Here is a 13,072-nt window from a genome sequence, read left to right as displayed (position 1 = left end):
AATAAAATCCAATCAAAGAAGATCCTGCATGTGCCTGGTGCTCTGGAAACTTTGACCTAACCTAAAAATGTCATTGCTTCTCCTGCCATTCCTAGCCTACTCTCACAGTCTCTTCTTAAGGTGACATCTGTCCTGCCCAAGATGTCTGACTATTCCTTATTTTATTTTTTTCCATTGGTTCAGGTAATTATAAATTAGCCTCACCCTCTGAATATCACCTTTTGAGTACCACGTTCATTCATTCATTCAACAGTTGCCTGCAATGTGCTATGCACTGCCTCTCAAGGTACTAGTAATCTACCTGTGAACAAAGTGGACACATCTCTGCCTTCAAAGAGTTTGCAACCTAGTGAACAAGAGCCCACAGGGGATGAACATTACTATGCACTTGACCTGACTCATTTAATCCTCACAAAGTACTGAGTGTATTTTCACTTTTTTTTACTGGTGAGAAAACCGAAGCACAGAGAAGAAGTGAATGGAGTTCCAAGGTCACACCATTTTCCATAAATGGCAGGGTCACAATTCAAGCCCAGGAAATTGGCTTCAGATCTGGGTTCTAAACTCTGTTGCCTCTCCTTCACCCCAAGACCTTCTTTGGTTTTACTTATTTGGGATGTGTCTGGGATGCACGTTTTTTTCCACTTGTGTCTCATTCCTGCAAATAGTGTTGGCGGTTCATGACTGTGGAACTCTCTCCAGATTCTCACATGGCTGATTCCTTTACTTCATTCCAATTTCTGGTCTCCTTAGGGAGAATGACCTTCCACAATCACCTTATCTGAAACAGCCCCTACTCTTCAACTCCTTCCTAATTTCCTCCTATTTCTTATCACTACCTGATTATCTATTTGTTTTTTATCTGTGCCTCCCTTTCCCCCAGCATGTGGGTTCCATGAGAGCAGGTTTTTGTCTTGTTCACTACTGAGTTCCAAGCACCTAGAGCAAAGCTGGACACATAGCAAGTGCTCAACAAAAGTTTGTGATGAGTGAGTAAATATTTTTAAAAAATAGGGAAAGGGGATGCTTAATGAATAATGAAAAAGAAATAAAATAATGAATAATAAAATAGGAAGCTGTTTGTCCTTAACATTTGCTTTTTGAGGACTAATAGCCAAAAAATTAAAAAAAAAAAAGGAAAAAAATCCACCTGGTCAATAAAAAAATTATAGGCAAAGTAACGTGATGTTCTAAGCAGTCATGAAAAATGTTGGGAGTGTAGATATAATAATGAAAAGTGATTATTAAATAATTATCAGCAAGGAAAAATGATTTGAAAGTCTGTATGCATTTTTGCAGGGGGGGACTGGAGATTGAACTCCAGGGCACTCAAACACTGAGCCACACCTCAACCCTATTTTGTATTTTATTTAGAGACAGGGTCCTGCTGAGTTGCTTAGTGCCTTGCTTTTGCTGAGGCTGGATTTGAACTTGCAATCCTCTGACCCCAGTCTCTCTAACTGCTGGGATTACAGCCATGTGCCACCATCCCTGGCTGAAAGTCTGTACGCATTCTTAAAACCAAACCTCAGTTCCATCCATTTACCAGCAAGTCATAATTTCATTCTTCTTTATGGCTGAGTAATATTCCATTGTGCATACATGACATATTTTTTTATCCATTCATCTGTTGAAGGACACCTAGATTAGTTCCACAGCTTAGCTATTGTGAATTGAGCTGTCATAAACATTGATGTGGCTGTGTCACTGTAGAATGCTGATTTTAAGTCCTGTTCTTTCTAATATGTAGATGCTAACCCACAAAAAGGGAGGGTGGGGAGGGAAAGAATAGAAGTACATTGGATTAGACAAAGGGGAATGATGGAAAAGGAGGGGGGAGCAGGACAGGAAGGACAGTAGAATTAATCAGACATAACTTTCCTATCCTTGTATTGGAATACACAACCACAGTAACTCCACATCATGCACAATCACAAAAAATGGAATCTGAATTAGAGTAAGTTATACTCCATGTATGCATAATATACCAAAATACACTCTCCTGTCACGTATATCTAAAAAGAACAAACAACAAAAAAACACCAAAGCTCAAAGCTCAGGTATGCAAGAAATGTAACTTAAGGGTGTCCCTCATCCCAGCAATTGAATCCAATTTAGACTTCGAGTTCCTAACCTGGGAACTTTCGGTTAATTCAATGCCTGACGCTCTTTCATGATCTCAGGTTGTTCTTGGGTTTTGGGAGTTCAAGTTGGGTGGAACACTTAGTTATTGCTCAGTGTATTTCACTTGAATTTGAGTTCTGATGTCACCTCTGAGGGGACCATCCCCGCAGGTGGTTCTTTGCTCTTTCCTTTCTATATTCGCTCTTTGGCTCTCACTTGTCTCCTTCCATAGCCTTCATGGGGGTGAAGTGACTGTCCCTCCACTCTGCTGCCATTCTGGGCCTCCAGCAGAGTGGCCATTCACAGAAGGCCCGAGGCTTTCTCTATCAGGTACCTTACTCTACAGTTTCTGCATCATGCTGAGTGTGTGGGCCTGTCTCTAGGCCCTGCCACCTCTGGCTTCACCCTGAAAGTAAAGCCCAGATTGGGTCTGGTTTCCAATCCTCCAAAGAGTTTCTATTGCTCACTACCCACTACCTTGAAGTGAAGCTTCAGTGGAGGGCTGCCAGGGAGGAACATTGTGTCCCTTCTCAGCAGCACACCAACATCTGAGCTCCCTTTTGCCTCATCTAGTCCAGAGAAATTTAGTTTTTCTAAGGCAGTTAAATAAGTGGATATAACTAGAGCAATATTCTCCATACCCTGAAGTAAAACAAAGGTTGGATTAGAACAAGCCTCGGACTCAGCGTGAGGAAGATGCAGCCATAAATATGAGAACTTGGGTGAATTGGATCCATGACCCAATGCTACCGGTCTCCTCCTCCGTCCCTTGGCTGGGTGTAAGCAGCTAGAACTTAGGCACATCCCTAAGGACTCTGAGTGGCTTCACACTTGAATGCCAAAATCCAGAATTGACAAGGAGTTAGAGAAATGAGCTGATTAATTTACTTAAATTATCTTCCAATATTTAGCATAATGGGGACTTGAGACAGAAATTAAGTTCCCACTGTGTTACAGCCACGAAAACCATGGGGGTAATTTTGCCATGCTAGAAAACTAAAGACTTTTAATCTTTTGTACACCTGAGAGGTGACCTGAATTCTTTTGGTATCTGCCCACTTTTAAAAATCTAGTTTTGTGAATACATATGAAGGAGATGCTAATTTGAACAAGAGATGAACTAGGGTATTTCGTTTATTGAATTCTTTTGTTTTTGAAAAATTATGCACATAAGAACTACATTAGTAAAGGAGGATGGACCTACGGCGTACGAAAGAGTATTTAGGATCTCAGGACACAGAGATGGGTCCTTGGGTGGAGGTGAGACTCGTCACTGCACAGTGGATGAATGTCCCCATGAGGAGCACTTACCCTCGATGACGGAGGTCATGATACTGACAACACTCATTGCTCTTTGGACTCTGAAAGGTTCATTCAAGTATTCTGCTGACAAGAAAGTCTTCTTCTGCCCTGCATCAAACACCTGCTGAGACACAAACAGTCAGGATGCTCCCCCAACCTGAAGTCCTCGGTGGCAAAGACCATCATTCAAGCCTCCTCCTGGCTAGTCTCACAGGGCTGAGCTGCTCTGTGAAGCCATGATCCTCTGCAGACAGTCTTGGAGAAACAGGGCTGGCACTTGAACTTGAGGTAAGAACTCAGGCATGAACACCAAGGCCTATAGCTGGGATGGAACCAGAGCTCAGGTTGGAGGCCAGGGTGGTGACTTGGACTCACCTGAGTCTCTGCAAACTGCTTCCCTAGGACAGGACCTGGACAGCCAGGTGGTGATGTGGCTGCCTCTAGGGTCTCTGAGGTTTCTATCAAAGGGAGGTGGAAGCTGCAGGAGCAGTGGGCCAGGCAGTGGTTAGGAGACTTCCTCTGGGCAGCGCATGTGACACTTTTGTGAAATTCTTACTCCCCAGTGAAATTTCCTGACCTCCCATCTAATAGACCCATTTCCTTCCCCAGCACACAATCCGCTTCCAATTCCACAGTTTCTTTCTTTCTGCAGGGAACATTTGTGTGCATTTATTGCCCATCTGATGATTATCCGTAATGGACTGAATGTTTGTGCACCCCCCCCCCCGCCCACCTCAAGTTCCTGTTGAAATGCTAACCCTCAGTGTAATGGTATTAGGAGGTGGAGCCTTCAGGAAGTGATGAAGTCCCAAAGGTGGAGCCCTAGTGAATAAGATTCATGACATTAGACAAGAAACTCCAGAGAGCTGTCTCACTTCTCCCACCAAGTCAGGACACAGCAAGAAAGTTCCATCTATGAGCCAGGAAGAGAGTCCTTGCCAGGCACTGAAATGGCAGATGCCTTGATCTTGGATCTCCCATTCTTCAGAACTGTGAAAAATGAATATCTGTCATTTATTTGCTGCCCTCCTGTTACAGGAGGCTGAACAGGCATTGTCTATCACAATCTTTTTGACCCCTTCCTCTTTAAACCTTCACTGGAGGTTCTGCCTGGATTCTCTACCTGTCTCCAAGACTCTGGACTTGGAGAGTTCAAGGTCCAAAGCAGCTGACAGCTCTGCACAAACCATTCAGAGTCCATATTCAACAAGCATTGATGGAGTGCTTATCAAGGTCATAAGTATATAGTAGAAACTTAATGAATACGAAATTAAGACAGTTTCCAAGCCCGAGGGTTCTGCAAATGATACTAGCAGCTACAATGTAGGAACTTTATTATTTCACTTCATTCTCCAATTCTTTAGGAAGCTTTTTACAAGGGGAGGTAAGGAGGCATGGAGGGAAATGCTAAAAGGGATTCAGTTGGTATGTGGCACAGGTACTTGCAACATGGAAGGACTTAAAGAGTAAATCTTACCCTAGCTGAGTTATTTAGAAGGAGTCAAGGTTAGAACACTACTACTCTCCACCTCCTTGCCCTGCTCTGTGTCCAGGGAGGGCAACCTGTACAAAATGCTTCACCCTCACCCTCTGGTTCTGCTCAGGCTTGGTCAACGGGAGGTACAAACAGGACATTAGAGAATAAAAGGAGAGACTAGTCAGGTATTTGTCCCTTGGCTTCTTCCTGCTGGGCTATGGCTGAGTAGCAGCTGTGATTCTCTCCCTAGGATGGCAGGTTCTATGCCGCAGCCTCTGACACACAGCTGCAGCTCTTCACAGATTCTGATCCTAGTCTTTTCCTTCACTCGTTCAGCCTAGGCATGTAATAACTTCCCACTGTTGCTGGTCTCCAGTGCCTTGCTGTCCTTATTATTTCCCTGAGCCCAGCCCACACCTTTATAAATACTTTTCTAAAGTCTTTCCATTTAGCCATTGGAGTGACTGTCTTGTTTCTTGCTGGAACCCTGAGTCACATGGCAACTAATCGGATTGAGTTATCGCAGCTCAACTCTTAATACTCACTCAAGTCAGTAGAACCATATAATGATCTCTTTACAAGTCTGTTTGCAAATTGCTCTGTATCCCTGGCTAGCCACAGAGGGCGAATGAAAAAACACTAGAAGCATCTTTACTGAAACTGGATGGAGAGCACAAATTAAATCACAGCTCCAATCCAGTAAGGAGTCCCTGATTTACCATTGACTCTACAATTATTCTATTAAAGAGTGCTGGACATTTAGTCACTGTTGCTTAACTGGCACATTTGGCTAGTAATTTCTTCTGTGACTCAAGCAAGGAATACTTCACTTCTACTAATATCTGTCCTGAGAACCTCCTAGAGTTTTTCTGGGTCCCATTTGCCATACCTTGGGTAGTTTGCACAGAACCATAGGCAAGTATAGAAGGATCTTGAGTTTTTCTGATACATTCTGCCCCTCAGAAAGAAAATGAGGTGATATACAATGCAGTGATGGTGAGTGGGGACCCAAACACTAAGAAGAAATATGAAGATAAGTGGAAAAAATTTGTATCACTCTTCTGCAGAGTAAGCCAGGAAATTTGTTTGACCTCAGGAAAACCCAGTTGCTCTCTCTGGGTCTCACCTACCTAGTCTTTAACACGGGGTTCAGATGGGAGGCAGAATGACTCAAGCACCCTTCCATTGGTGACACTCAGGGTTTCTTAATCAAAGGCCTCTGGTTTGAGAGAGGAGACTCTGAGATAGTCTAGACCATGCACAAACTCACCGGGACTTCGGTGGTTCCAGGGACAAGCTCACTAGTGGGCAGCATTGAGTATCCCTCTTCTCCATGCCCAGAGCCAAGGCTGGGGGGTTGAGGCAGTGGGCCTTGCTGTCCAACAACCTTGTTCAGCAGCAGGGAGCCCCGACGGCTCTCATGGTCTCCTTGAAAGACTCCATCATCTGTGATCCCATCAGGGAATGAGACGTCTCGGCCAGGGGCTCGGAAATGAAACATACTGCCGTGGCTAGCCCGACGTCTTCCAGAAGTAAGGCCTAGGAAAGACTGGGCATTGCCCCAGATGAGCAGGAAAGAAGGTGGGCTGGAAGCTGGCCCTTCTGCCCACTTCCACTTCCTGACCCTATTCTCATGACCTTCCAGTAGCTAAACAATGACACAGATCTGAAGGGTATTCTAGGTAGACATATGGAGTGGACAGGGGAAAGGATATTCTAAACAGACTCAGGGAAAGGCCAGGAGGGAAGGAAGATTATGGGTGTTGAAGATCAGCTATCAGGCCATCGTGGCCAAGATCAGGTCAGAGGACAAACTTGCCATTGGATGGGTTAGCTGTTTGCCGTCTTTTGACCATAGAGCTGGACAAAACTGTCTTAAGTTCCCTTCTCTGTATGCAAAGCGGTGATCTAAGGAGACTATTATGCACACTAGGACTGGCACATGCTTGGAAAGTGGTTGTTGAATGGGCAAGTGCACTCTATTGTCTGGAAATTAGGTTGTACAATTCATTACATCTCATCTGTATGAGAGTGAGAGTTTGTATTGCAAAGGAGGAGACAAGAGCTTTATAGTGTAATGAGTTTCCAGGATCCCTCGAGGCAAGCTTTGAACAGTCAACAATGAGGAGATTGAAGGAAGAGTTGCAGCCTAATTTCCTGGAAGAATAATGCCATTCTTCCAAATCAATAAACATTTCCCATCAAAATCTCCCACTGAGAGAACTGTGTGGCTTACAGGTTCCAGAGGAAAAGAACTAATTCATAGGCCTGGGAACCCCAGAGACTTAGTGCTTGGGTTAGCCAGTTGCAGGGCCACTGTGGGAACCTGACCACAATAAGCCATGGATCCTGTTCTTGGGTCATACATGGTATTTCTAAAATGTAAGCACTGGCTCCCTACTCTGATCATACTGCTCGGCTCCTCCCATCCTTAGTTCCTTTTATTTATTAAACCACAAAATTTGGGCATCTTGCCAATTAGAGTCTTCCTCACTTCTCTCCTTTTCCCACAGAATTGACGTTTCCTTTCTTGATGATTTGGAGCCTGATTCTATTTAGCAGCCATCATTGCAAGCACAGTATTATAACTAGAGTGTTCTTTGCTTAGAACACATGGCCAAGAACGATAGGACTCATAAAAATCCATGATTCTGCCCCACTTTTGAAGGAAAGGAGAATAACTGTCAAATATATATTAAAGATGAGAAGAATGAGTTACTTGTACTTGGATACCATGCAAGCCAATGAAGAAAGTGAAAATATTTAGGTCCAGTATTTGACAGCCAGTGCCTGCTTGGTCACCATTTATTTCAGAATTAACCTATTTGGTAAATGGTGGGTAATGATCTCTGAGTCTAAGCATTGATATTGCCCTAAAGTGCATCAATAAAACAGATCAAGTAGTCTTCTGTGTGTTTCTGGAAACCCCTATAGTCTCTCCTGTCTTACCCCCAATCTCTATCTCATCACTCCTGGTCAGAAAATGTCTTTATATAAAAGCCGTCTAAGCAAACCAAAGAAATTAAAGGGATACGAATTGGAAAAGAAGAACTCAAACTATCCCTGTTCGCTGATGACATGATTATATATTTAGAGGAACCAGGAAATTCCACCAGAAAACTCTTAGAACTCATAAGTGATTTCAGTAAAGTAGCAGGTTACAAGATCAATGCCCATAAATCCAACGCATTTTTATACATAAGTGATGAATCTTCAGAAAGAGAAATTAGGAAAACTACCCCATTCACAATAGCCTCAAAAAAAAAATAAAATACTTGGGAATCAATCTCACAAAAGAGGTGAAAGACCTCTACAATGAGAACTATACAACACTAAAGAAAGAAATTAAAGAACACCTTAGAAGATGGAAAGATCTTCCATGTTCTTGGATAGGAAGAATTAATATTGTCAAAATGGCCATACTACCTAAAGTGCTATACAAATTCAATGCAATTCCAATTAAAATCCCAATTGTGTACCTTACAGAAATAGAGCAAGCAATTATGAAATTCATCTGGAAGAATAAGAAACCCAGAATAGCTAAAGCAATCCTTAGCAGGAAGAGTGAAACAGGAGGTATTGCAATACCAGATCTTCAACTCTACTACAAAGCAATAGTAACAAAAACGGCATGGTATTGGTACCAAAATAGACAGGTAGATCAATGGTACAGAATAGAGGACACGGACACAAACCCAAATAAATACAATTTTCTCATACTAGACAAAGGGACCAAAAATATGCAATGGAGAAAAGATAGCCTCTTCAACAAATGGTGCTGGGAGAATTGGAAAGCCATATGCAACAGAATGAAACTAAACCCATATCTCTCACCATGCACGAAACTAAACTCAAAATGGATTAAGGACCTCGGAATCAGACCAGAGACCCTGCATCTTATAGAAGAAAAAGTAGGTCCACATCTTCACCTTGTTGGTCTAGGACCAGACTTCCTTAACAGGACTCCCATAGCACAAGAAATAAAAGCTAGAATCAACCACTGGGATAGATTCAAACTAAAAAGCTTTCTCTCAGCAAAGGAAACTATCAGCAATGCGAAGAAAGAGCCTACAGAGTGGGAGAATATATTTGCCAATCATACTTCAGATAGAGCACTAATCTCCAGAATCTATAAAGAACTCAAAAAACTCTACTCCAAGAATTCAAATAGTCCAGTCAACAAATGGGCTAAGGAAATGAATAGACACTTCACAGAAGGAGATCTACAAGCAATCAACAAACATATGGAAAAATGTTCAACATCTCTAGTAATAAGAGAAATGCAAATCAAAACCACCCTAAGATTCCATCTCACCCCAATTAGAATGGCGATTATCAAGAATACGAGCAACAACAGGTGTTGGCGAGGATGTGGGGAGAAAGGTACACTCATACACTGCTGGTGGGGCTGCAAATTAGTGCAGCCACTATGGAAAGCAGTGTGGAGATTCCTTAGAAAACTTGGAATGGAACCACCATTTGACCCAGCTATCCCACTCCTTGGCCTATACCCAAAGGACTTAAAATCTGCATACTACAGAAAATACAGCCACATCAATGTTCATAGCTGCTCAATTCACAATAGCCAGACTGTGGAACCAACCTAGATGCCCTTCAATTGATGAGTGGATAAAGAAACTGTGGTATATATATACAATGGAATATTACTCAGCCATAAAGAATGATAAAATTATGACATTTGTAGGCAAATGGATGAAATTGGAGAATATCATGCTAAGTGAGATAGGCCGATCTCAAAAAGCCAAAGGACGAATGATATCGCTGATAAGTGGAGGATGACACATAATGGGGGGAGGGAAGGGTTAGAGTTAGGGTTAGGGAGGGGGGCAAGTATAGAGGAAGGAACTACTGTATAGAGGGTAAAGAGGGGTGGGAGGGGTGGGGGGAAGGGAAAAAATAACAGAATGAATCAAACAACATTGCTCTATGTAAATTTATGATTACACAAATGGTATGCCTTTACGCCATGTACAAACAGAGAAACAACATGTATCCCATTTGTTTACAATAAAAAAAAAAAAAAAAAAAAAAAAAAAAGCCGTCTAAGGTCTATATTCCAGATGGCTATGTCTGGAAAAAGAGGAAGGGATGCATTCTTGTAATGAACTTGAACAAACCAGTTAGCATACAAGAAGGATCCACTTGGTTTCTTTGCACATACATGTTCTTCTTTTTGCCTGGAGAATACTTCTCCTAAGCCCTCCCATACTTTTGATTACTGAAAGAACCCTATATACTCTTTGCTATTCACCTCATTTTCCCCTCATCCAGGAGACATTTACTGACACACATCCACCCCCACAAGAGAGTTTTTTTTCCCCTCATTTATTTCTAAAACATCACATGTATGTCTCTACTACAGTACTTAACACGTATTCTGTTTTTATATCTGCCTCCTCCACCCCAACAGAAGTCCTTGGGAAAGAGGCCATGTTTTAGTTCTCCCTATACACCAAGCACTTAGTATTCTTGAGTGAATAAGACACAGTCTCTTTTTTTCCTTATGCAGGTAAGTCCAAAGGGAGAGACAAGCATGCAGATCAAACAATTCTTGGACATCCAGGTGTTAATCTGTATGGGGCTGAGTGAATGGGGGAAATTAAAGCCCAATTCAGAGTGTCATTGACATTTCCATGGAAGCCGTGATTCATCCTGCTCTGTGATTGTCAGAGCTCCAGTCAAATTTCCTTTGAAACATCATCTGAACTATGCCCTGTGTATGGCAGGTGCTGCTCAAAAGAGGGGGAACAAGGAATAAAAGGGCACAGATGCAAATGAATTCTTCAATGTGGGTAGGTCGCTAGGGTCAGAGTGCATGTAAGCGTGTCTGTGCACACACACACACACACATACACACACACACACACACCTCGGGGTTGGAGATGGTATTGCAGAAAAGTAGAGAGTCCTTTAGATGAGAGAGATCAACAAGAGAGATAGAGAGGGCAGGATGCGTGACGAATAGCTATGTTTATCCCCCTTTCCATACTATTAATGTGGGAACTACCCTTCTACTACCTTTCCTATAGAAAGGGAATATGTGTTGTACACAGGATTTTTGAGGGACAGGGAGGTGGTGGGAGGAAGCCTGTTGAGGAACATTGGAGTGGGACCTTGCAGTGGGAGCTAAAAGTTCAAATGGGGCAGAATAGCTAAAGGGCATAAGGTGAGGTTCTGACACCATTCCTGGGCTGGACTGTGTCACAGAGATGGGCTCTGAGATCTTCCTTGACAACAATAGGTGACAACTTTAGCTGCAGGGCTTGAGGCATGACATCAGAAAGATAGTTTTGAATTGTTTCAGCACCAAGGACAGAGACTGCCTGCCAGCTCAGGACCTGCAGGTCAGAGGGCCCAGGGAAGCTGACCTTTGATGTTCCCAGACACGTTAGGTCAGTTTGTCCAATATGGGCTCCCTGCCTTCCTTACAAACCTGGTTCTTTCTCCCATGCCTGTGTTTTAGAAATATCACCCAGCTAAGTGCCCAGTTCTGAAACCCTGGAGTCATCCTTGACTTCTTTTTTTCTTTTTCTATATTCCACAGTCCCAATCTTGTTGATGCCTTCCTTTCAGAAAGATTCCTATACTTTACCTCTAACATGCCCCATCTAACATGACTCTGCCCATATTTAGGCCACCATTGGGATGGGGTGGGTGTCTGGATTACTAAAACATCCTAATCTCTGTGCCTCTGACTGTCTCCCTGCTAGACCTTTTCCCATGTCAACTCTCTGCCCACAGCAGCTGACAAGGTGGTTAATCTTTAGAGCACAAACCTGAACCCCTTACCATCCTGCGCTGGTTGTAAGGCTCAGATTGGGGTGATCTGTTGTCATCCGTGGAGCCCTCTGACACTTTTGGTTTTATTCTGTGCCTTCTCTCACTGGCATTTTTGGAAGGCAAAGGTGATCCGTCGTGGGAATGGAGAGAGGCTGTGTCAATGCCCAGTGCTGTCAGCACCTGATGAGAAAGAACATCAGCTTCAGCCAACAGTATCTGGTGGGCTTAGCCTAAATATGTGCACCTGACATGGGTTGTCACAGGGATGGGGGATTTGAGACAGAGAGAGTTAAAGGTAAGGTTCAGGGTGGTGGTGGGGTTGAGATGCAACAGGAACAGCCACTTCTGAGTTGCCTCTCTCACTCAGACCCTGCAGCTGACTCTTGGTGCCCCACCCAGTCCTTTTAACCAGGTGAGCATGCCCACGCCCTGTTGTTTGTGGCAGCTGCTAATGCACACACCTGCAGCATGGAAAAAAAAATCCATGGGTTTCTTTCCCTGGTGTAGGAATGGGGGTACAAAAGGCCAGGTCACTTGCCTCAAGGAGTGACTAACTTTGTGGTGTAAATCATGCTCCAGAGCTCTCCAGGGACTCAAGCTGAAGCTAGTCTTGGGTTGAGACCACTTCATTGTTTAGATCCATTTCCACCCCACCTTGCTTCCTTCATTCCACTTCTCCTGAGAAGTCTCTCTGAATAAATTACTTGTACAAGAATCCTATTCAGGTTCTCTTAAGAAACCTCACTTAAGACAATCCCTGAGGTAAGAGGCATCCTCTTGCAGTTCTCTAGAATGGCAACTTAATCTAAGTGAAACCTGGTAATTTGTAAATGAACCTAATTCAGACTCTGTCCAAGAATGTACACTCTGCAGTTGTGTTCACAAAACTTGTGACCCTCACAAACCTCCTGCTCCTTCCGGAGCATCTCAAGGGCCTCCTGAAACTTCTTCTCCTTTGCTTCAATTTCAGCAATTGTCGCCTGGTTCTGTTCTTCATATGCCATGGTGACCACAGCCAAGATCAAGTTGACTAGGTAGAAAGATCCCAGGAAGATGACCAGCACAAAAAAGACCATATACATTTTCCCAGAAGCTCTGAGGGTCTGCAGATTCAAGGTAAAGAAGACAGACCTGTACTCATAGCATGTGGGTCCCTGAGGTTAGGTTAGGATCCTCCAGGAAGCGTATAGCCCAGCTAGTTTGTGTGGGGACATGCAGATCAATACCTGCTGGTAGAGCCGTTCCCAGGAATCCTGTGTCATGAGGCGAAACAGTGAGAGGAAAGCCCAAGCAAAGGAATCAAAGCTGGTGTAGTTAAAATCTGGGTTTTCAGAAGTTTTAAGGCAGATAGAACCAACAGGGCAGTGG

At 43.4% G+C, this 13,072-nt stretch overlaps 1 protein-coding gene across 1 annotated transcript in view; it reads right to left on the bottom strand.

The window, feature by feature from the left end:
* SCN10A (sodium voltage-gated channel alpha subunit 10) overlaps positions 1 to 13,072 on the bottom strand; it is a gene marked incomplete at its 5' end in the record, with an annotated part of 94,377 nt that overhangs the window by 45,974 nt on the left and 35,331 nt on the right. Inside the window, 5 exon segments of the mRNA XM_079115630.1 lie at positions 3,436 to 3,547; positions 6,174 to 6,452; positions 11,714 to 11,884; positions 12,610 to 12,807; positions 12,931 to 13,072. Of these exon segments, the coding sequence (XP_078971756.1) occupies positions 3,436 to 3,547; positions 6,174 to 6,452; positions 11,714 to 11,884; positions 12,610 to 12,807; positions 12,931 to 13,072 (902 nt within the window).

This window comes from Sciurus vulgaris (genome assembly GCF_902686455.1).
Source record: "Sciurus vulgaris genome assembly, chromosome: 16".
NCBI lineage: Eukaryota > Metazoa > Chordata > Mammalia > Rodentia > Sciuridae > Sciurus > Sciurus vulgaris.
This window is presented reverse-complemented; position numbering and strand designations above follow the sequence as displayed.